The 25092-nt window shown below is 46.5% G+C and overlaps 1 protein-coding gene and 3 non-coding genes across 5 annotated transcripts in view; 2 read left to right on the forward strand and 2 right to left on the reverse strand.

Moving 5' to 3' along the window:
- The first annotated feature begins 671 nt into the window (after positions 1-671).
- trnal-aag (transfer RNA leucine (anticodon AAG)) lies at positions 672-753 on the forward strand. Its single transcript has one exon. It is a non-coding gene; the product is annotated as a tRNA-Leu (tRNA).
- A 3104-nt stretch (positions 754-3857) lies between these two features.
- Positions 3858-3929, reverse strand: trnae-cuc (transfer RNA glutamic acid (anticodon CUC)). Its single transcript has one exon. It is a non-coding gene; the product is annotated as a tRNA-Glu (tRNA).
- A 1633-nt stretch (positions 3930-5562) lies between these two features.
- trnaa-ugc (transfer RNA alanine (anticodon UGC)) lies at positions 5563-5634 on the forward strand. The gene has a single exon. It is a non-coding gene; the product is annotated as a tRNA-Ala (tRNA).
- Positions 5635-15745: 10111 nt separating this feature from the next.
- The window catches only part of LOC147271280 (NACHT, LRR and PYD domains-containing protein 12-like), a 23225-nt gene continuing 13878 nt past the window's right edge, over positions 15746-25092 (reverse strand). The window contains exons 9-14 of one of the 2 annotated variants that reach the window (XM_086202586.1): positions 24077-24250; positions 22053-22226; positions 20050-20223; positions 18941-19114; positions 17500-17673; positions 15746-17056 (exon numbers count right to left, since the gene is read on the reverse strand). In XM_086202586.1, the coding sequence (XP_086058712.1) occupies positions 17050-17056; positions 17500-17673; positions 18941-19114; positions 20050-20223; positions 22053-22226; positions 24077-24250 (877 nt within the window). In that variant the 3' untranslated portion in view covers positions 15746-17049. Of the gene's footprint in view, positions 17057-17499; positions 17674-18940; positions 19115-20049; positions 20224-22052; positions 22227-23554; positions 23831-24076; positions 24251-25092 lie in introns of those variants that run through there. The other variant, XM_086202596.1, reaches the window with a different exon arrangement.

Here is a 25092-nt window from a genome sequence, read left to right on the forward strand (position 1 = left end):
TGTGTGGTGTACCTGCTCTCCCAGAGGACTGCCATCTTTGTTCTGTGGGCTGACATGTTTTAGTGTCAGCACAGGTCATAGCGCTGAGACTGAACTCTCATTCTCCTCCAAGTATTATTTCCACCTCACACTCCTGCAGATATTCAAGTGAACAGGGAACACAAATTTATGCTCAACTTCTCCTGTGTATTCATCCACAGTCACTAAACAACAACAAACCAAACAAAAGAGGTTTGCTAGCGTGGCGATCAGCTGTAGTTCACCATCTTATCCAGGTCACATGACTCAGGAGTAGCGTGGCCGTCTGGCAACCAAAGGGTGGCTGGTTTGATCCTCACTTTCTCCAGTGACCATGTCAAAGTGTCCTTGAGTAAGAGACTGAACCCCTAAATACTTCTGATGAGTAGGTTGGCTCCTTGCATGGCAGCCTTCAGCATCAGTGTGTGAGTGTGTGAATGAGAGGACATTGTTCAGCTCCTTGAGGGCTGCTGAGGTAGAAAGGCTCTGTACAAACTGATTCCTTTTACCATTTCTTTCCTGCTTCTAGCAGCGCTGTCGTCACTTCCTGTGACCGTGGAGGGAAGGGGTCCCCCTTCAGAATAAGTTTGATATCATTGTTACTTCCTCTTCAACATGGCTTTAGCAGACCAACTCAGAGAGCAGCACAGTGAGGTAGTGTGGCCGAGCGGTCTAAGGCGCTGGATTAAGGCTCCAGTCTCTAAGGAGGCGTGGGTTCAAATCCCACCACTGCCATCATGTCCCAGGTCACTGGAGAGGTGTGGCTCTCACAGCCTTTCCTTTCACTTCCACAGGTATCTTCAAACCTGTGACCAAAAGAAGAAGTAGGTCCTGAAAACTCTCCAGCTGGTCCAGAATGCTGCGGCCCGCGTGTTGACTAGAACTAGTAGACAGTACTCCTGTACTGGCTTCTCTGCATGGCTACCTGTCAAATTTAGAATAGAATTCTAAATTCTCCTTCTAACATACAAAGTCCTCAACAATCAGGCTCCTTCCTACCTGACAGAGCTCCTAGTCCCCTATTATCCAGCTAGAACCCTTCGCTCCCAGGATGCAGGGTTACTGGTGGTTCCTAGAGTTCTAAAAGTAGACTGGGAGCCAGAGCCTTCAGCTATCAGGCTCCCCTCCAGTGGAACCGTCTCCCAGTTTCAGTCCAGGATGCAGACACCCTCTCGACCTTTAAGAGCGGACTAAAGACCTTCCTTTTTGATCAGGCTTATAGTTGGGCTGCTTAGGGTGGCCCTTAGATATGCTGCTATAGGCTTAGGCTTCTGGGGGATCTCCCATGGTGCACTGGGCTTCTCTCTACTCCTCTCTGTCCTCCTTTATTTGTCATTTATAAATCATACTCAGATGTGTCACTAACTCCCTCTCCCTTCATCCCAGATGTCGGTGCTGCTGGAGGAGGCTGCAGACCTGAAGAGGCTCAAGCTGCCACCCGTAGCTCCACCTGCTCATCGTCTGTCCATCAGTCTCTTCCCTTCTCTCTCTCTTTATCTCTGTCCCTCTCTTTCCTTCTGTATATCGGTCTTCCTCCATTCTCTGTCTTTGTCTCTGCCCCGCTCTCCTGCTCTCTTTCCCCCCAACCGGTCAAAGCAGAAGGCCATCCCCACTGATCCTGGATCTGCTCGATGTTCCTGCCTGTTAAAAGGAAGGTTTTTGTCACCACTGTTGAAGGATGTGCTGCTGGTGGAGAACTGTTGGGTGGAGGTTCATTGAAGGAGTTTGGTTCGAGACCTGCTCTACTAGTAAAGAGTCATGAGAGAACTTTTGTTGTGATTTGGTTCAATACAAATAAAACTGACTTGACTTGACTACATCTATATACATGTACATCTCTATAGGTTTATCTTTACATCTCTATAACAACATCTTGTCTTATTATGGCAAAAGGTTTCTGAGGTTTGTACAGTAACTTGGGGGGGGGGGGTACCACAGCATTAGCTGTTTCCCATGGACTCTGCATCATTCACAACTCCTAAGCAGGTTACTAAAACAATATTATGAAGAATAATAATCATTTACAATATTTTCATAAAGCAGCAAACCGACAGATCCTTGTCCCTGATTCTTCTCTCTCTCTGCCCTCCATGCAGGTCCTACCTCAGACGGTGCTCACAGTGGTCCTCAGTGAGCTCAGGGAGCTTGTGAGGATAATCAGACACATGAAAAACTAGAGGGAACATTGGCTGGAGCTCAGTGTCTCCTGATGTACATGGCAGGGCAGCTTCTGCTGATGTCATCAAAATGAGCCCTGGAATCACAAGGTTTGCTGTGACGAGAGGCACTGACATCAAGACATGTTTGGAGCTGTTTATGGTTGATGGTTCTGTTCATGCCACTGTCACTAAAAAGAGTCAGCATTGCTGTGACAAACCTCAAAGGAAAAAAAGTCCATGGTGACAAGTGGAAAGACATTGATGAGGGACACCTGGATGCTTCTATTGGTGTTCTTCTTCTTCCTGGAGTGTTCAGATCCTGCAGTGAGGCCACTGATCGTCTCTGGGACGCATTGACAGGCAGAAATATTTTCCGGGCCACAAGGCCACTTCAGAACTTTCAACGAACATCAAGAGTCCTCAGATTTGACGACAGAGACACTGGAGCAAGAACTGACAAGCTTGCCCCCATTGGGGATGTCTGGGAAAGATGGGTGCAGCTCCTTGCACCAACATTCAACCCAGGGCCAGAGGTGAGAGTGGATGAACGTCTTGTCCCTTTCTGAGGAAAATGCCCCTTCCAGCAGTCCATGCCCAGTAACCAGGAAGGACGGCAGAGCAGAGTTTGTGTTCTGGCCTGTTCTGCTTTTCATTTAGTGTTTATATTAAAGTTCTGTTGCTGAAAAAAAGACTTTTATGCCAAACCCAAAGGTTCATTTTATCATTTTTTTAATTGAAATCGAGGGTTTACTGACTAAAAAAAGGTCCAGAGGCCCACAACAAAATATTCAAATCAATATTTCCATGGATAAGGAAGCCTAACAAGGAAACCAAGAGATGGAAACAACTTGGATGATAGAAAATTGTTTTTAGTGAATTTTACAGCTGATTGAAGATGTGGGTCAAAACTGACCGTTACCATAGAGATGGGAACAGAAAACTCAAATGGAAGCTCAAAAGGGGACTTAGCTCCAATGGTAGAGTGCTAGCTTAGCATGTGAGAGGTAGAGGGATCGATGCCCTCCTTCTCAGAATACTTCAGCTTGTTCTGTTGATCAGAGGAGCTGCTGGGTGATGAATGCTGATGTTTGTCCACTGGTGTGATAAAGTGTCCCCTGTTACTGAGATGAGGATGAACACCTGCTCAGGTCAAAGCTGCAATCAAACCAGGGACTCTGAACCTCCCACACAGTGAAGGAGTTTGTCCTGCAGGTTGATGGACGCTTATTAAGTTCTATCTTTGACCAAATATAAGAAATGTAAAATAATTCAACATTGATTGCATTTCCCTCCTTTCTTTGGTGCCCTCAGACTTTCTGAGAACTGTAGGAGGAACTGCTCTCTGTTCTGTGTTTGTTCTGCTCAGTGTAGGAAGGAACGAAGGAACGGAGCTCTTAAGTTTTCCAGTTCCTACATCAGTGAACAGACTTTCTGTGCTGCAAGGAACCAAAGCTACTAAGGAGGATTACAGTTTGTCCTTGCAGGAGTCAGTGACTTAATAGAGTCAAACAAAGGGTTGAACCTGAATGAGACAGTCACCCTTCAACATGGGGCCATGGCAGAGTGAACCAAGAACACTACAACGGGGGTGAGAGGGGAGCCATTATGGACTCACAGTTCATCACCTCCACCATCATGTGGACCACCTGATCACCTCTCCCTCAACCTCTAAATAACTCATTCCCTGACCGGGAATCGAACCCGGGCCGCGGCGGTGAGAGCGCCGAATCCTAGCCACTAGACCATCAGGAACCACACTGAGCTCTCCAACAACAGAGACTATAGACAATGACTCAAGAACACAGGACTCTGTGGTCTCAGCTTGAGATGCAGAGGGTCCACCAAGACCACCAGACACCTCAGCCTCCTAAAGACAGTCCACCCCCAAGATCCTGCCCCCTCTGCTCCAACTCAGCCCTCCATTCATAACTGACTTTGTCTCAGTCTCTTCACAATGCCAGTCACTGAAACACTGACAATGTGATGGGGGCTTCCTGTCTTTACTGCATTTTCTTCAAAGGATCCCGTGTGTCTTCTTTCTCTCTGTCTGTACTGGAGTGTGGTACCAGGCCCAGCTTGAACGGGTGACTGTGTCTGAGTGGGTCGAGGCTGGGCTGCAGGTATTGGGAGGTTAGAACCCATCTGTGAGGCTCCAGGTGGAGCGATCACCTGTGAGGGTCCAGGGACAGCAGGAAGCTGCACAGATGGTAAAGACATGGAGGGGAGACAGGTGGTGCTGGAGCAGTGACAGGAAGTGTCTGGCATTTTGGTTCATCCTGTGAGCTGACGTGAGGTTGTGGTTTTGCCTCCAGCCTCACCTCCTCATCAGTGTTCAAAAGGTTCAAAGGTGAAAAAATGGGATTCAACCAAACAGCTGGAATGAAGAGTTGGTAACACTTGCAGAGCTGCAGGGAGCTGGACAGGTCTCACCGTGGGGGGATTTGTCCCACAGATCCTGCTGAAGTGGCTCCTTCTCCTGAGACCTGCAATGCTGGCTGGACCTTTGGAAAAAGAACACAACAAATCTTCATAAACATTTACTTCAGCAGGAACACACAAGAAGGTGGGACTGGTTCCTTTTTCATGTTCACTATTTTGTCGTCTTGGTTCATGTTTTGGTTGTCAAAGTTAATTCTGAATATTTGTGGAAAGTTCGCCTGCCTTTACTTGTACTAATACTTCCTTTAGTAACAAATTAAAAAGCTCAAGCTAAACTTCAGTCAGGACAACCATTCTTTCTCATTCTTAGGCCTCTGTTTTATGTCCATGACCATCCTGTCTGTCACCTTTTGTGATGGAGACATCGGTTGATGACATCAGCAACGGTCCTCAACCTAACTGCCTCTGCCAGAAGCGAGCTGTCATCTGTCTCAGGGGACACAGTCGGGTGGACCGGGGCAGATGAGGGCCTGCTGCTTCCTTGAAATATTTCTAAATATTTCAGTTGCAACTGTATAGTGATGGTGGGTCAGTTTAGAGCTGTCAATCAATGTTCATAATTGATCTTAGCATCTGGAGATTATTTTAGGAACACAAATACTTTTACTTCATTCTGAGGATGAGCAGACGTTCAATATAATTCTCATTTCCTGGTCAAAGACTCCTGCTAGTCAGAGAGGATCTGGGCTGGATTGGATAGCTTCTGAGAGGGAAACCTTCACTCTGGACTGGACTGAGAACGGAGCAGCCTCAGCTTCCTGGAGCCTGACTTGCCTCTGTGGTCTAAGGTTGTGAGGGCTGAAGTCACAGTGAAACTCCTGAGATCACAGAGCCTTTGAGATCACAGGCTGACTTCCTTTTTTCCCTAAAATGAAGAATAATAATTAAAAAAAATGTTGTGTCTGTGTTTGTGTTGCTGCATCAGTTAAACAATGACTCTGACAGAGGGGATGTAGCTCAGTGGTAGAGCGCATGCTTTGCATGTATGAGGCCCCGGGTTCAATCCCCGGCATCTCCAGCTGGTCCTTTGGAGCCTTCATGAGGCTAAATTGATCCATAAATGTGACAACAGTCGATAACAAACTAGCAGAAGAGAAACCAGTCTGTTGCATATCAAAGTATTTGTAGCAGGGTCAGTGTGACTGTGAGCCTTCATAGCCAGCATGAAGGAGCTGGTTTTATCTTTGCTGGGGAAATCCCACACACAGCTGCTCTCAGTTCCAAAAGTGTGTGTCCTCACTCCTCCGTCCTCCTGCTGCCCTCAGAATACAGACACAATTCAACCTGGCAAGTTTGGAGCATAGAAGTGCTCCTGAAGAGATGTGTGTCAGCCCACAGCTGGCTGTTCTTACCTGGAACCTCAAGATGAAACTGCTTCCACGATTGCAAATGAATCTGATGTTGACTTTTGGACAAATCACCTGTTCATCAGTTCATCATCACTTCCATCCATTTTCTACTGCTTATCTTGTTATAGAAAGGAGTCTATCTGCTGTGTGACTGAGGCAGTTACTGTGAGCTGCTGCATGCCTCAGTGTGTGTGTGTGGGGGGGGGGGGGGGCTGTGTGTGACTGGTCGGCTGCCAAGGATTATTGATGAGATCAATCATGATCAGCTCAGAGATCACGGCACAGAAGAAGGAGACTTTGATTTTTGGGGGTTCAGTTTCTAAGTCAGACACATCATCACAATTTGAAGTTTTCCTCCAGTAAAAAACAAAACAACACAAAACCAAACAAAAACATGATTTGACTTTTGATGTCTACATTTTTTGGAAATTGTGAGTCCAACAAGCAGGAGGCCGTTTGAGCTTGGAAACTGTGAAGCATCACCAGTAACTGCTGGTTAATTTACAGGTGTTTCCTCCAAAAAGTTTAAAATGAACTCAATGCTGAATCCCTCGTCGTCATCACTGAGCTGCAGAATTGGTCCATGCAGGAGGCTGAGCAGGTCTTCCTCTCTGGTCCAGTGTCTCAGCACAGGTCAGAGTAGAGAATTAAAACATGAACACAAATCTTTATCAGCTGTTTACTGATATCAGTGACTACCTTCAAGTAAGAGTGTTAGTGAATGGACCCTTTTTAAAGTTTATGTTACAATGTTTGAAAAATGATGCTCACAAAAACACAATAAAAGTGTTTGTGGTAAAATGATTCCAGTAGATTTTATTGCCATTTTAATAGTTCAAGCGTATTTTGATGACATTGTTTGATGTCATGACTCTCAGTTACTTTAGCAGGACCATCGGGACATGAAATCTTCCTCATCATCCCATATCGACCCTCAACCCCTCACACAGAACCAGGAGCCCTCAACTGAAGGAACCTTTAAAACTGAGAAGTTGGACAGAAAGCAGTATTTTGGTGGAATGAACCTTTAAAACTATAAATTAGAAAGTATTTTGGTGGAATGAACCTTTAAAACTATAAATTAGAAAGTATTTTGGTGGAACGAACCTTTAAAACTATAAATTAGAAAGTATTTTGGTGGAATGAACCTTTAAAACTATAAATTAGAAAGTATTTTGGTGGAATGAACCTTTAAAACTATAACTTGTTTGAAAGTATTTTGGAGGAATTGGAATAATCCTTTTATACAGTTGTCAGAAATTAAAGGACAGGAAGTAGTATTTTGGTGGAATAAACCTTTAATACTGTAGTCCGAAAGGAGTAATTTGCTATCATCTAATTCGATAGGTGGCGCTGTCACCAAAAAACAAAAGTCCCAGAACTGCATTTTATCATCCAATTCAGTAGGTGGTGCTGTGGGGTCCTGGAACTGCAGCTCTCTGGTGCTGCAGGATCTCCTCTTGAAAAGCCTCACAGTTCAGAGTCGTTCCAGAACCTAGGAGCAGAAACCAAAGTCTCCTACGACGAGGATTGGATTGGAACCCACGCCTGCAGAGCTCAATGGATCAGCAGTCCATCACCTTAACCACTCGGCCACCTCGTCTCCTGACCACCAAGATGTGCTGCTTTCTCTGAGCCTTTTAAACAGCTGAACTCTTTGGAGCCCATTTGTCAGAAATGGACCCAGCAGGAGCCACTGAACACAACTCTGACATCATCAGGCTTCTTCCCAGCAGCTTGGTGCTCCAGAAGGAAGAATCCAGACCATCGCTACATCATCAGAGTGAGCACCAGCTGATGTTGACCAGTTTAACAAGCCTTTGACTGCTAAATGACATCCAAGCTCAGATTCTCTTGTCCTGGTAGAACAAGTCAATGTTGAAGAAGATGAGAGCACCAGTCTCTTTCATCCAATGCTGGAACAGCGTTAGACTGAAGGTCTGAAGGTCCCTGGTCTGGTCCAGGTTTCAACAGGGGACCAGCATCAGCCAGCAGTTAAATGTGGACAGCAGTGGAGGTGAAGCCCACATCAAGGAAACAAGCCTCCTATCACTGTCCTGTGCTGAGTTTCTTTAACTCCCATCATGGGGGGGGGGGGAGCAAGCAGTGGATGAGGCTGTGGTCGACATGCAGCCACCGGCCACTGTTGAAAATGAGGCACTGAGGAGTTCCTGAAGCTCATTGCACCCTTGAATGTTCTAGCAAGCAGGAAGGTTGTTTAAGAAATGTGAGGTTTGGATGAATTCATGGGTCCTGTCATGATATATTATATGATATGATATTATAGTATATTATTCATTCATTGTCTTCTGCTTATTATTATCTATATTATCTTTCTATTAAGGGTCGCGGGGGGTGGAGCCTATCCCAGCATCTACAGGCGAGAGGCGGAGTTCACCCTGGACAGGTGACCAGTCCATCACAGGGCCAACACACAGAGACAGACAACCATTCACACTCACAGTCAAACCTTCGGTCAATTTAGAGTATCAATCAGCCTCGTCCCCTCTTGATGTCTTTGGACTGTGGGAGGAAGCTGGAGTACCAGAGAGAACCCACACAGACACAAGGAGAACATGCACTCGAACCGGGAACCTTCTTGCTGTGAGGCCACAGTGCTGACCACTGCACCACCACTAAAAGCAACTGAAGCCGTCCAGAGACTGAAGTGGGAGTGAGCTGCTGAAATGAGGAGCCATGAGCCTGAGCCAGCAGAGGAAGAGCCTCGCTCCTCACATGGATCACAACCAGCTATGAAAACACATTTCTTTGTGTTTCTTTGTGAATTTCTGTGGCAGTTTGTCATGTGATGATACACTCATGATGAACAAAGAATTAGCTCTTATATATTTGCTAGGGCCTCTCTGGAAACCTCTTGATATGGAGGTTGAGGACAGCAAGATGACCTCTCATACTACAGCCGATTCAATGAGCGAAGTCCAACGCTACCTGGCTGAAAGCAACACCCCAGAACACAGGACTGTCACGGAGTGAGCCGTGACGCTTGCGCCAAATGCGTGCACCTAGCCACTCACGCAAGCGCATAGGCAGCTATCTGCCGGCACAATAAAAACACCAGCTGACCTACTGCTGTGAGTAGCACTTCATCTACATTCAGTTTCTGTCTTGGTTTACCTGGTTTTCACATTCCACACTACACCGTTCCCCATACAGTCTCACCAGCATGTGTTCGAGTGTGCAGGGGTGGCCAACCAGCATGTTCAACACATTTATTTTTTTTATTCATCACTCGCGTTTTCAACACGCGCCATTTTTCTAAAACATTCCCTCATCTGTTAAAACGTACTGGTAACGAAGCACACTTACACACACCACCGTTTTTGCAGTTTAATGTTTTTAGCAATCTTTACAAACACATTCAGTTTTCTGTAGACTCACCAGCACATCACACACTCCCTTCTTCCTCGGGCGAAGCCGAGGAACTGTTCCAAGGCGCAATTGTTGGGGGTTCCGCGCGCTCTGGGCGGTGCATACTGTATGCACCGTACACTGTATACACAGTACGGACCAGACTTGCTCCTGTCATTCTTTCTATTTACCGTTACACTGGTGTCAGAAGTGTTCTGCGATGTCTTCAGAACGAGAAGTGAAACTCATGATCTCCAGCCTTGAGGCACTTTTGAGGGAGGGTCCTTGGAAAGTTGGTGAAAATGATCCGGAGAGTGCTGCTGCTGGTCGTCCTGACGGAGCTAGTGCGCCCCAACCTTCTGTGCTGTGGCGGGACGCGGGGCAACAGAGGCCCGCTCGCCAAGACCGGGGTGAGAGACGACAGCTTTGCACGGAGGACTTTGCATTAGGCCAGGGGCAGTGTATGGGAGAAGGTACGTGGACGGGGTCCAGTGGACAGAGGCGGGAAGTGATGCTAGACAGCGCACCGAGGCTGTCTCAGCTGGACCGGGGAGAGAGGAACCGCTTCCGGGCGAATGAAGTCCCAGCCGAAAGTCAACACATGGGGGCCGCCATAGGACCAGTAAACCAGCCCGTACAGCCTCACGGACAGTCTATGATTAAGCTTCATCGCTACAATGGGGAAGAGCCTGCTGACACTTTTCTTTTACAAGTTCAACTGGCTGCACAGATTAATAGATGGTCTGATGAGGAGACAGCCGGACATGTTGCTCTTTCATTAGAGGGGAAGGCATTGCAGATACTGACAGATCTGCGCCCAGCTGAGCTCCAAGATTGGTTGAAGCTTAAAGGGGCTATCCAGTGTCAATTTGACCGTCACCTTTTTGTAGATGATGCCCGAGACCGGCTAGCAAAGCGCCGTAGAGAGCTGGGAGAAAGCTTAGGTACATACGCTGCAGACCTGCGGAGTTACACTCGCCGTGGGCACCCCGATTTCACCGAGAGTGTCCAGGAGGAGCTCACTGTCCAGGCTTTCCTCTGAGGACTACAACCAGGACGGCTGCGGGAGCACATGCGGTTGTTTTCTCCCTCCACACTTGAAGCTGCACTGAAAGAAGCAGAGCGGGTGGAGCATGTCCTGTGTCCCGAAGGCTCTGGGCGGAGCAATGATATTCGTGTTAACCAAGCCAGGGGTGACGATACTGATGTGGTCGAGGCCCGTCGTACAACAACCAACCCGCAGCGACACCGTTCCAGGAGAAGTGACGGTGAATGTTACAGATGTGGGGCCCCTGGCCACATTGCTCGCTTTTGTCCTGCTCCAACACCACTGAGTCAACAGCCGGATTTAAACTAGCAGGGGATGGCATCGAGGGGGGGCTACCATCCACTGAAATTACTACCACCCCTAACACATCTATGATGCGCCTTGGCTGCTTGGGACACACTCATGGACTTTATGTGGACTGTGTCATTGAAGGAACCCCATGTCGTGCATTGGTGGATACTGGTTCTACTATTTCCTTAATTAAGCCAGGAACTCTGCCGAGCTCCAGTGGCAAGAGTCCCAAGGGCTGGACATCCACCGACCAGAACATTACAACGGTCACTGGGGACTGGGCAAGTATGTTGGGTACTAGGATGCTGAAGGTTTCTGTGGACCACCTCCAGGTACATCACCAGTTCTGGCTTGTTAACATCCAAGATCCCTGCATTATTGGTCTTGACCTTTTGAGTGAGTGGGGGGCTGTGGTGGATGTGCCCAAAGCCACCCTACTGTTGAACACCGGTACCATAGCTCTTCACCAGTCTTATGATCCTGAGCCATGCCAAGTCGTGAAGCCGCCATCGCGGGTGCAGCCGCCAGCGCCACAGAAGGAACCGCCAGCACCGCAGAAGGAGCCACCATCAAGGGTGCAGCCGCTATCCCCGGAAACCAGTGAAGCCATCGCCGACCTCTTTGCTCGGAGTTGCCAGGGACTGGGGACTGAACAGCAATGTCAATTAAAAACACTGTTCGACATGTTTGCTGATGTGTTTGCTGCCAAAGATGAGGACTGTACCCACACCAATCTTGTCCTCCATGACATAGACACTGGGGAGGCCCGTCCTGTACGCCTCCAGCCACGCCGCCTACCCCTTGCCAAGCACAGGAGAAGATTGAAGAGATGTTGCGAGCGGGCATCATTGAACCGTCCAACAGTCCCTGGGCAGCACCTGTGGTTCTCGTTCAGAAAAAGGACGGCACCTGGCGATTCTGTGTGGACTTCCGCAGACTTAATGACATTACTCGCAAAGACTCGTACCCCCTGCCACGCATCGACGATGCCCTGGACTACATCTCTGGCTCATCCTGGTTCAGCTCCCTAGACCTTCGAAGCGGCTACTGGCAGGTGGAGCTGACTCCCGAAGCACGCCCCAAAACAGCTTTTTCCATTGGCCAAGGATTGTGGCAATTCAAGGTCATGCCCTTTGGCCTCTGTAATGCTCCAGCCACCTTTGAGCGGTTAATGGAGAGAGTCCTAGTTGACATCCCTCGGACCCGGTGTGTGGTCTATCTCGATGACCTGCTAGCACATGCTGCAGATTTCGAGAGTGCGCTGAAGAACTTGCAGGATGTTCTCCTGGCTGTCCGCCAAGCTGGGCTCCGCCTTAACCCCAAGAAGTGCCATCTGTTCCGGAGGCAGACCTCCTTCCTTGGTCATGTCTTTAGTGGGGAAGGAGTGTCCACCGATCCAGCAAAGGTGACTGCAGTCCAAGAGTGGCCAACCCCCAAGGACATTGCAGAGCTACGCAGTTTCCTCGGGCTAGCCTCTTATTATCGAAAATTCATCAAGGACTTTGCCTCCATTGCAAGCCCCCTCCACAAGTTGACTCAGAAAGGTCATGTGTTCCAGTGGACAGAGGAGTGTGCCGCAGCTTTCAACCATCTGCATGGCGCCCTAGTGAAGGCTCCTGTGTTGGCCTATCCAGACCCAAAGAGGACCTTTATTGTGGACACTGACGCCAGTAATGTGGGTCTCGGGGTTGTGCTTTCACAGGAGGGGGAGCATGGTGAGCAGGTTGTTGCATACTACAGTCGCTCCCTCAGCAAGCCAGAGAGGAACTATTGCGTCACCCGTCACCGAGAACTGCTGGCGGTTATCTTGGCTGTACGTCATTCCGGCCTTACTTGTATGGCCAGAGGTTTGTGCTAAGGACTGACCATGCCTCCCTAACCTGGCTGCTGAACTTTAAAGAACCTGAAGGGCAGCTGGCCAGGTGGATAGAGAGTCTACAAGACTATGACTTTGACATCCAGCATCGAGCCGGGCGACTTCATGGTAACGCTGACGCCCTGTCTCGTAGACCATGTGAAAAGAGGTGTCGGTTCTGTCAACAAGGAGACGAGGGCCATCTGTGCACCAAGGTAGCGGCGCTGCAGTGTTTGGTGGTACCTACCGATCAAGTGACCATCGATCCTCAGCAGCTCCAGCGGGACCAGCAACAGGATCCAGTCCTCTCCCGGGTGTACTCCTGGGTGGTGGCAGGACAACGCCCAGACTGGTCAACTGTGTCTGCACTGGATCCTGAAACCAAGGCTCTACATTCACAGTGGCCCAACTTTCATCTCCAGAACGGGCAGCTCTACCGGCGTTGGAGCTCCCCTAATGGACAGCGGGAGATCTTGCAGCTCCTGGTCCCAAAATGTCTGCGGCACAAAGTCCTCCAGTCGGTCCATGGGTCGGTGGGAACTGGGCACTTCGGTGTTACTAAGACTCTATTGCGGCTGCGGCAGAGATTTTACTGGCCGGGGTGCAGGCGCGATGTTGAAATGTTTGTCCACCGGTGTGATTCTTGCACTGCACAGAAAGGCCCCACCCGTCGTTCACACGCCCCATTGCAACAGTACCAAGTGGGGGCACCCATGGAGAGAGTGGGTGTGGACATCTTGGGCCCATTTCCCATCACTGACCAAGGGAACCGATACGTCATTGTGGCTATGGATTATTTCACGAAGTGGCCCGAGGCATACGCAGTTCCAGATCAAAGTGCTGCCACAACTGCCCAGAAATTGGTGGATGAGTTTTTCTGCAGATTTGGAGTTCCAGAGGAACTCCATAGTGATCAGGGACGGAACTTCGAGGCTAAGGTGTTCCAGGAGGTGTGCCAGCGGCTGGGGGTGAAGAAGACCAGGACCACTCCATTGCACCCTCAAAGTGACGGGTTGGTTGAACGCTTCAACCGAACTCTGGCCACACAGCTCGCCATTCTCACCAGCCGTCAGCAGCGGGACTGGGATTGTCACCTCCCTCTGGTCCTTTGGGCGTACAGAACCGCTGTGCAGGAGTCTACGCGGTGTACTCCTGCTGCTATGATGTTCGGTCATGAACTGCGCACCCCGGTGGATCTGGTTTTTGGGTCCCCTCCAATGCCGGAGGTTCAAGGGGAGCCTGGACTAGACTACTTTTTCAACCTAGTTGAGCGCCTGCAGGAGGTCCATGAGCTTTCCCGGGAACACCTAACTAACGCTGGAATCCAACAGAAGAGGGCTTATGACCTCTGTAGTAAGGGACAGGACTTCACTCCCGGCTCCAAAGTGTGGGTCTATAGCCCCATCCGGAAGAAGGGACATTCCCCGAAACTCTCCAGCCACTGGGTGGGGCCTTGTACTGTCCTTGAAAGACTGTCGGATGTGGTGTATAGGGTACGACTGTTGCAAAGGGGCAGGGTGGTAGTTCTCCACAGAGATCGGCTGGCCCCTTACCAACCTTTGGCTCCCCCTGCAGTGCCCCCAGATGATGTTAATCAGTCCTCGTTGAGTCCCTCCCCTGAGACCACCAGCAGGGATCCAGTCCCGCAGCCTCGGTCTCAAAGACAGCGTAGACTTCCACAGCATTTGAGAGACTTTGTTGTGGACGGCTGGATTGCTGAGGACAGCTAATCATGCTAGGTGGGGGCAATGTAGCGTTCTTCCAATGTTATGTTGTGGAGTTTTGTATTGCAGCCATTTTGTTGTGTAGGGTCACCTTAGGCAGGTTGCCATTTTTGCATGCCTGGTCAATTTAGTTGGCGGGCCTGGGTTTTTCCGCTTCTTGTACTGGGAGTTTGGTTGACAATAAAGGAGACAGTACGGACCAGACTTGCTCCTGTGATTCATTCTATTTACCGTTACAATACTATTTGAGCAGGGGTGTTTTTATGCATTTTGGGGAAAATATATTTTGTTATGTGTAGAGGGGATTTTGGTTATTGAAAATGATTTCAGGTGTTTATATATTCTGGTATTTTTCTGTTAGTTGTTATTTCTCATTTAGAATTTTATTTAGTAAATTGATTAATTTTGTAACTGGGCTCTTCTGTGGGGAGGAGCTGCGGGTATAAAAGCCCTGTAGAATGCTCCAGAGCGGGTTTTTTTTTTGGTGTAGACGTCGGTGTGGAAGGTACTGAGCAGTTGGCTTTAATTTAGTTTTGTGCAGGGTCATTTTTGATTTAGCCTGGCAAAGTTAAAGCTTGTTTATTTTTCCATTTTGATATTCTGTTTCACTGAGTTTAAATTCTGCATTTTGACTTTATTTTGGGACACTGTATATATTTGCACCTTTTGGAGGAAAAATTTTAGAAAAAAAAGGACAAATAAAAAGTGCTATTTTTTTTAAAGAAGCGTCAATGCTCTCTTTCCTCTCCACCGCTGTCCATTCCTGCAACAAGGACCTGTTACAATACTGGAAAAATAACCAGAAAACACATCCCCACCTTTATCAGCTCACTCTGATATCTTCCATTGTCATGCTCACATCTTCATCTGTACCCCGTGAAAGAGTTTTTCTAAGGCAGGGGAACCGGTGTCAGAAGAAATCGCCTTGGAACAAAGACACTTCCAAAAATCGAGCGTTAGCGTTCGTTCTGTCAGGCCATGGTAGTCAAGCGCTATTGGCTTTCCCGTCCATCAATCAAACTGATCAATAAGCTTATCTACAGCTGCTCCGCATCAGCTGATCAAATCCCTCACTTCTGATTGGCCCCTCTCAACTTAAATGTCACCCGGCCTCAACGAGCGCTCTGCTAGCTTCTGGCTATGCTGCTCTGCCTGCTGCTATCTCCTGCCATTTCCTGCCATTTCCTGTACAGTTGCTCCTGCTTGCAACTTGCTACCCTCCACCTCCCCAGCTCCACCTTGTCGTGAATACATGGCATAGTTCATTCCATATCATGTTGCTGCTCTGTTCACGGGGGTATGTTTGCTCTTCCAGTCTTAAACTGGGAGAACCTTCCCTCATGCTGCTGGTCCCTAGTTTCATGGTGCTCATGAAAAATTCTCAGGGGACTCCTCTGAACAGAGCCATACCACCAGTTTGTGCTAGAATAAACAATCAAGCACATTATCATCCCATTGTTTCTTGATGTGAATGGACCTGACAGAACTTGTGTTCCTCAATAAAAATGCAGAAATGAATCACTTTTTAGTCTTTTATTTTATATGATTCAACACTTAAGTTCACAAAATTCCATAGAGAAGTTGAAAATTTCAGTTCTGAATTTTTTTATAGACAAATTTGCTCCATTTTACATAGCGACTCATTTCAGCATTTACACAAACAAATTGAACAAATGAAATTCTACAACGATGAGATGATATTTGAAGGAAAGGATGAGCGATTAAATGTTATTTCACAGGCTGATGTTGGGTTAGCAGTATGGAAGCTTTTCCATCTTTTTTCAGTTTGTTTACCTGCAATGATTGAGAACTCCTGCAGGGGTCGCTATTGAGTGGCCAACACAGTGTCAAAACAGTGCCGACACAGTTAGTGTAGTGTGTCAGTTCACTCCTTAAGGGATCATCATCCAATCACTACCTTGCAGTCCTCATCCATGCTGAGGAGGACAGACCTGAATCCTGTCTCCCTTTAACGTCACATGGAGTTTGGTACTCTTTCAAGATGAACCTCACTTCTGACTTCCTTTGCTCAACGGTTCAAGGAGTTGGGAGTCCTCATCTATTTAATTCTAACATGGATAGAAAAGAGAACGTCTGCTGGCCCAAGGGATTCGTTTCAGCTCAGCTTCAACAACCTTTGACAACCTGAGTTCTTGGGAATCAAACATCTGCTTCATTTTAACGTCGTTGTAAAGTCTATAAAAAAGTTCATGTCAAGAAGTTCTCTTTGAATGCAGCAGAAACCTTCATCAGGAGGGTTACCAGGGTCAGGGGTCAGCAGGAATACAAACAAGAGACAATCAGGAACAACCTTCATCAGGAGGGTTACCAGGGTCAGAGGTCAGCAGGAATACAAACATGAGACAATCAGGAACAAACTTCATCAGGAGGGTTACCAGGGTCAGGGGTCAGCAGGAATACAAACAAGAGACAATCAGGAACAACCTTCATCAGGAGGGTTACCAGGGTCAGGGGTCAGCAGGAATACAAACAAGAGACAATCAGGAACAACCTTCATCAGGAGGGTTACCAGGGTCAGGGGTCAGCAGGAATACAAACAAGAGACAATCAGGAACAACCTTCATCTGGAAAAGTTGAGAAAGCCTGAATCTTGAAGCTGTCTGGGGAACTGAGCCTCAGGGAATCAACCTCCGCTGGTTGGGCTCAGAAGCTGTACAGAGAAACTCAACACTCCTTTTCTGGGCAGGGAGAGACCATCAAGGATGCACTCAAGTAGCTCGTCCTTCAGGAGACAAACTCCACATGTGAAGCACCTTCAAGTCCATCAGGCTGGTGTCTAGAGCCTGGAGGAAAGACATCAAAAAGATGTGGTGGTTATGAGCCTCAGCAGGAAGCAAACGCTCAGCATAGTGGGACAGTTTAAAGACACAGGAGGTCTGATGGAGGCCTCAAGCACCACCTTGCAGGAAGTCCCTCTGCACCCACATTTCAGGGAAATTGTCTTTACAAACTGCAGTGAACTTTAGATGTGCTGCTTTATAGTATTTCACTGTAACAGTTATGAATGAAACAAACTAAAAATAATCAGTATTTTGTGAAACTGTCCATCATGTCTGAAATATTTTGATGTCACTTTGGGGCCCAACATCTCCCTGAGGGCCTCCTCCAGTTGGTCTGAAGTGTGATCAAACACCAGAGAACAAAGCAAATATGACTGAATCAGTTCTGAGGAAGTTCTGGGGAGAACCTTTATTGTTGTTCTGAAGCTCTGCTTCTATGTTCCTACCTGAGAGTCTCCAGCCTCCAGTGAGGATCCTTCAGTCCAGCAGACAGCAGCTCCACTCCTGGGCCTCCTGGATGATTGAACCTCAGGTGCAGCTCTCTCAGGTGGGAGGGGTTGGAGCTCAGAGCCGAGGCCAGAGAAGTAAAACCTTCCTCTCTGATCCCACAACCTAAAAGGCTGCAGTTAAGAGAACAGAGTTAATTCACTGTTCTACCAAATCCTGGAACCTGAACCTCTCAGATGTTGATGGTCTTCACTCCAAGTTAGTGAGGTGTTTATAGTTGGTTTAGCAGTGCCAGGCTAAAGGCTGTGGTCCAACTGCACCGGCACAGTGACAGTTTCCTCAGGAACAAAGCTACCAGGCCTCAGTAATCTACTACCAGCAGGATATTCCAGAGGAACTGTTGACAAACAGCTGGATTCTGTCCATCTGCTCTCACTGGTTCCCACACCAGCAGCTGCTTTGTCAAGTTCCTCTGGTCTTCACCAACAAATGGAACACTTCCTCCTCCAGTCTTTGTTCTGACTTCTCTCTGGTGACCTGCTTTGATCAGTGAGGTTTCTGCTGTTTCACTGTCATGACAGCGTGCAGGTTGTTGAGTCCCGTCACTCACGACAGGAGTTCACCTTCTCACTACCCTCTGATAAAACGCTTCTTTCTCCATTACTATAGAATCTATCACACATTCATAGTTAAGGATGAACCACAGGAACAAGCTCCTCCTCCACTGTGTTACCATGGTGACGAGTCCCCACCCACATCAAAGAGAGACGTGTTCAACCAGAAGTGCTTGGAGTCGCTGCACGAAGCAGGCAGACACCTCTGGGTGGCTGGAGCCTTTTTATGGAGGCGGCAGCAAACGCTGCTGCTGCCTGGAAACAACTGGAAATCCAGGCTGGAGGTCAGGAAAACAACACATTGGACTCAGGCACTCGTGCTGAAGTTGACCATCACTTCTTGAGTGACGTCCCACTGCTACATGGTGACCACTGAGGGAGGTTTGGAAGGTGACTATTTATAAAGAACAGATTCACAGCAGTCGTTGACAGGCATTCCTGCTGTTGCCATAGCAACCAACCTGCCTCCGTGATGTGGCACATCACTGTATAAGTGTCAGGTGACCTGAGGTTGGAGAAAGGGCTGGTAGCTCTGCTTCCACTGTAGGAGATCACGACGACGCTGACCGACACTTCTGAGCGTTTGAAATTCCTCCAAATGTCAGACGGCCGGTTGCTCACTGATCAGGCAACGATCGACCCTCCAGAATAAAACTGACCTTCATGTGGCTTGAACATCGGCTCAAATCTCTTCATTAAGGACATGTTTTGTTGTCACATGACCTTTGAACCCCAAAATCTAACCAGTTAATCATGAACGTTTGACTCAAAGTAAAGAAATTGTGGGTGGAGTGGAGGCCTGCTAAGATGAGAGCTGGACTCTGACCTGAGAGTTTCCAGGTGACAGTGGGGATCCTCCAGTCCAGCACACAGCAGCTCCACTCCTGAATCCTGCAGCAGGTTCCAGCTCAGGTCCAGTTGTCTCAGACTGGAGGACTGAGAGCTGAGAACTGAAGACAGAACTGAACAACTTCTCTCTGAGAGCTCACACTCCTCCAGCCTGAAGAAGAAATGGAAACATGAGCAAACATGGCGTCAACACCAACTCATCAATGATGAAATCTGTTCTCATCTCTGGTTCAGGATCAGCTTTGATATGTGGACGTTTGGAGTTGAAGCCTCATTTGCATATTTAAACAGGTTGATAGGGAACCTTCTTTCTACATTGTATTAATAAATAAATGAATATACATATATATATATACATATATATAAATAAATGAATATACATATATATGTATGTATATATATATACATCTATATGTATGTATGTATATATACATATATATGTATGTATATATACACATATATATGTATGTATATACATATATATGTATGTGTATATATACATATATATGTATGTGTATATATATATACATATATATGTATGTATATATATACATATATATGTATGTATATATATATACATATATATGTATGTATATATATACACATATATATGTATGTATATATATACATATATATATGTATGTATATATATACATATATATGTATGTATATATATACATATATATGTATGTATATATATACATATATATGTATGTATATATATACACATATATATATGTATGTATATATATACATATATATATGTATGTATATATATATATACATATATATGTATGTATATATATACACATATATATATACATATATGTATGTATATATATACATATATGTATGTATATATATACATATATATGTATGTATATATATACATATATATGTATGTATATATATATACATATATATATATATATACACATACATATATATATATATATATATATATATATATATATATATATATATATATATATATATATATATATATATATACATATATATATATATATATATCCCACCAGGAGAGGGTGGAGTGGAGGCCTGCTAAGATGAGAGCTGGACTCTGACCTGAGAGTTTCCAGGTGACAGTGGGGATCCTCCAGTCCAGCACACAGCAGCTCCACTCCTGAATCCTGCAGCAGGTTCCCACTCATGTCCAGTTCTCTCAGACTGGAGGACTGAGAGCTGAGAACTGAAGACAGAACTGAACAACTTCTCTCTGAGAGCTCACACCTCACCAGCCTGAAGAAGAAATGGAAACATGAGCAAACATGGCGTCAACACCAACTCATCAATGATGAAATCTGTTCTCATCTCTGGTTCAGGATCAGCTTTGATATGTGGACGTTTGGAGTTGAAGCCTCATTTGCATATTTAAACAGGTTGATAGGGAACCTTCTTTCTACATTGTATTAATAAATAAATGAATATACATATATATATGTATATATATATAGATAGATAGATAGATAGATAGATAGATAGATAGATATGTTTATATATATGCTTTCAATTAAACTGATGTCTTCCTGGTTGATGGTTTGACTCCATTTTGAATCAGTTTCTAGTTCTGTCTTTCTTCCTTCATTCATTCTTCAACATTGTTCTCTCCTCACCAGAGCTTTGATCCTCATCTTCCTGTATTTCACTGCTCCATTTTAATTCTCTTTGTCTTTTGCCATCATTTCCTCTCTGCCTCTATTTTATTCCCATTCATTATTTTCATGCGTCCATCGGTCTCAGGTGTGTCTTTGTCTCATGGCTCTGATCTCTGCTTTGTTGTCTTTCTCGTCTCCAGCAGGAGGCACCAGACCAGGAAAACCTGACACTGACATTTTTCCCTCTGAGCGATGAAACAAGACGGGAATGATCACCATTCAGAGAGAATGGAACTGGTCTGATCATGAGTGGGAGGATGTCTGCTCCACACACACACACACACACACACACACACACACACACACACACACACACACACACACACACACACCCTCTGGAGGTCTGCCCTCCAGTTTCAATTCAGCTTCCTTTCATTCCAGGTCATCATCACTCCTTCAACTGAGTCTCTTCCACACATCAGATCAAAGTCTTCAGTCTTGTCCAGCAGCACCAGAGTGAAGCCTCTTCAGCTCTGAAACCATCTTTGTCAGCTGCAGCAGCAGCAGCATGGAGGACAGTGACAGTATTCCTGACTCAAAGAGCGCCGCTTGAACTCAGACGCTTGAATTTGTGTCTGAGATGATGGAAAGTCTCACATCAGCTGAGGATGCCAGAGCCACAGCTCTTCACTCTGCACTGAGCCATTTTCACCCCCAGGGGGAGCTCTGGAAGAAGGCTTTTCTTCTGCTGCAGTTTAGCTCTCAGTCCATTCATTCTTACACCCCCCCCCCCAGCTCCCAGCTGTTTGACCTGTTGTCCTCCAGGAGGCGCTACCACTGCATCAGGGCTCAGATGAACAGGTTCAAGGACAGTTTGTCTCCCAGAGCCAGAACCCCTCAGACCTCCACCTTTTCCTCTATGCTGCCCCCTTCCAGACAAACTGGGCAGTCCCAGTCCTGAGCAGAACCAGAAGCAGAGCCACATTTCATGGTTCTAAGTCTCTCCACTGGTTGTCTTCCAGTGTGCACATTGATGGTCCTGTTGTGGGCTTGTTGTTCAAGCACTTCCTGGTCTCCACCAGCATGTCTACTGGTCTTCAGTGGATGAACCAGTGCAGCCCCTCAGCTCCTCCTAGGAGTTTAGTCGCTGCTGTAAAGTGCCCACTAAAACCTCTGGTGAGGCCCCTTGAGCTTCAGACTCCCAGCTGCTGGTCCAGTCTGAGCCTGACCATCGAAAGAGACACCAGTAAAGACACCAGTCACCATTGACAGGCTTTACTGGTTGGAAGTTGCTCCTTGAAGCATTTGACTCCAAATGGTGTCTATATTGTATTAATATCTAAATATATATATATATATATATATATATATATATATATATATATATATATATATATATATATATATATATATATATATCCCACCAGGAGAGGGTGGAGTGGAGGCCTGCTAAGATGAGAGCTGGACTCTGACCTGAGAGTTTCCAGGTGACAGTGTGGATCCTCCAGTCCAGCACACAGCAGCTCCACTCCTGAATCCTGCAGCAGGTTCCCACTCAGGTCCAGTTCTCTCAGACTGGAGGACTCAGAGCTGAGAACTGAAGACAGAACTGAACAACTTCTCTCTGAGAGCTTACACTTCACCAGCCTGAAGAAGAAATGGAAACATGAGCAAACATGGCGTCAACACCAACTCATCAATGATGAAATCTGTTCTCATCTCTGGTTCAGGATCAGCTTTGATATGTGGACGTTTGGAGTTGAAGCCTCATTTGCATATTTAAACAGGTTGATAGGGAACCTTCTTTCTACATTGTATTAATAAATAAATGAATATACATATATATATATGTATATATATATAGATAGATAGATAGATAGATAGATAGATATGTTTATATATATGCTTTCAATTAAACTGATGTCTTCCTGGTTGATGGTTTGACTCCATTTTGAATCAGTTTCTAGTTCTGTCTTTCTTCCTTCCTTCATTCTTCAACATTGTTCTCTCCTCACCAGAGCTTTGATCCTCATCTTCCTGTATTTCACTGCTCCATTTTAATTCTCTTTGTCTTTTGCCATCATTTCCTCTCTGCCTCTATTTTATTCCCATTCATTATTTTCATGCGTCCATCGGTCTCAGGTGTGTCTTTGTCTCATGGCTCTGATCTCTGCTTTGTTGTCTTTCTCGTCTCCAGCAGGAGGCACCAGACCAGGAAAACCTGACACTGACATTTTTCCCTCTGAGCGATGAAACAAGACGGGAATGATCACCATTCAGAGAGAATGGAACTGGTCTGATCATGAGTGGGAGGATGTCTGCTCCACACACACACACACACACACACACACACACACACACACACACACACACACACACACACACACACACACACACACACACACACCCACCCTCTAGAGGTCTGCCCTCCAGTTTCAATTCAGCTTCCTTTCATTCCAGGTCATCATCACTCCTTCAACTGAGTCTCTTCCACACATCAGATCAAAGTCTTCAGTCTTGTCCAGCAGCACCAGAGTGAAGCCTCTTCAGCTCTGAAACCATCTTTGTCAGCTGCAGCAGCAGCAGCATGGAGGACAGTGACAGTATTCCTGACTCAAAGAGCGCCGCTTGAACTCAGACGCTTGAATTTGTGTCTGAGATGATGGAAAGTCTCACATCAGCTGAGGATGCCAGAGCCACAGCTCTTCACTCTGCACTGAGCCATTTTCACCCCCAGGGGGAGCTCTGGAAGAAGGCTTTTCTTCTGCTGCAGTTAAGCTCTCAGTCCATTCATTCTTACACCCCCCCCCCCAGCTCCCAGCTGTTTGACCTGTTGTCCTCCAGGAGGCGCTACCACTGCATCAGGGCTCAGATGAACAGGTTCAAGGACAGTTTGTCTCCCAGAGCCAGAACCCCTCAGACCTCCACCTTGTCCTCTATGCTGCCCCCTTCCAGACAAACTGGGCAGTCCCAGTCCTGAGCAGAACCAGAAGCAGAGCTACATTTCATGGTTCTAAGTCTCTCCACTGGTTGTCTTCCAGTGTGCACATTGATGGTCCTGTTGTGGGCTTGTTGTTCAAGCACTTCCTGGTCTCCATCAGCATGTCTACTGGTCTTCAGTGGATGAACCAGTGCAGCCCCTCAGCTCCTCCTAGGAGTTTAGTCGCTGCTGTAAAGTGCCCACTAAAACCTCTGGTGAGGCCCCTTGAGCTTCAGACTCCCAGCTGCTGGTCCAGTCTGAGCCTGTCCATCTAAAGAGACACCAGTAAAGACACCAGTCACCATTGACAGGCTTTACTGGTTGGAAGTTGCTCCTTGAAGCATTTGACTCCAAATGGTGTCTATATTGTATTAATATCTAAAAAATATTTATATATATATATATATATATGTATATATATATATATATATATATATATATATATATATATATATATATATATCCCACCAGGAGAGGGTGGAGTGGAGGCCTGCTAAGATGAGAGCTGGACTCTGACCTGAGAGTTTCCAGGTGACAGTGGGGATTCTCCAGTCCAGCACACAGCAGCTCCACTCCTGAATCCTGCAGCAGGTTCCAGCTCAGGTCCAGTTCTCTCAGACTGGAGGACTGAGAGCTGAGAACTGAAGACAGAACTGAACAACTTCTCTCTGAGAGCTCACACTTCCACAGCCTGTAGAAGAAATGAAAACATGAGCAAACATGGCGTCAACACCAACTCATCAATGATGAAATCTGTTCTCATCTCTGGTTCAGGATCAGCTTTGATATGTGGACGTTTGGAGTTGATGCCTCATTTGCATATTTAAACAGGTTGATAGGGAACCTTCAAGAACTTTGATAGAACATTCAAATGTCATGGTGTATATATATGCTTTCAATTAAACTGATGTCTTCCTGGTTGATGGTTTGACTCCATTTTGAATCAGTTTCTAGTTCTGTCTTTCTTCCTTCATTCATTCTTCAACATTGTTCTCTCTTCACCAGAGCTTTGATCCTCATCTTCCTGTATTTCACTGCTCCATTTTAATTCTCTTTGTCTTTTGCCATCATTTCCTCTCTGCCTCTATTTCATTCCCATTCATTATTTTCATGCGTCCATCGGTCTCAGGTGTGTCTTTGTCTCATGGCTCTGATCTCTGCTTTGTTGTCTTTCTCGTCTCCAGCAGGAGGCACCAGACCAGGAAAACCTGACACTGACATTTTTCCCTCTGAGCGATGAAACAAGACGGGAATGATCACCATTCAGAGAGAATGGAACTGGTCTGATCATGAGTGGGAGGATATGTCTGCTCCACACACACACACACACACACACACACACACACACACACACACACACCCTCTGGAGGTCTGCCCTCCAGTTTCAATTCAGCTTCCTTTCATTCCAGGTCATCATCACTCCTTCAACTGAGTCTCTTCCACACATCAGATCAAAGTCTTCAGTCTTGTCCAGCAGCACCAGAGTGAAGCCTCTTCAGCTCTGAAACCATCTTTGTCAGCTGCAGCAGCAGC

This window comes from Aulostomus chinensis, chromosome 1 (assembly GCF_037954235.1).
Source record: "Aulostomus chinensis isolate RoL2024-O1b breed Wild chromosome 1, RoL_Achi_v1.0, whole genome shotgun sequence".
Taxonomy (NCBI): domain Eukaryota; kingdom Metazoa; phylum Chordata; class Actinopteri; order Syngnathiformes; family Aulostomidae; genus Aulostomus; species Aulostomus chinensis.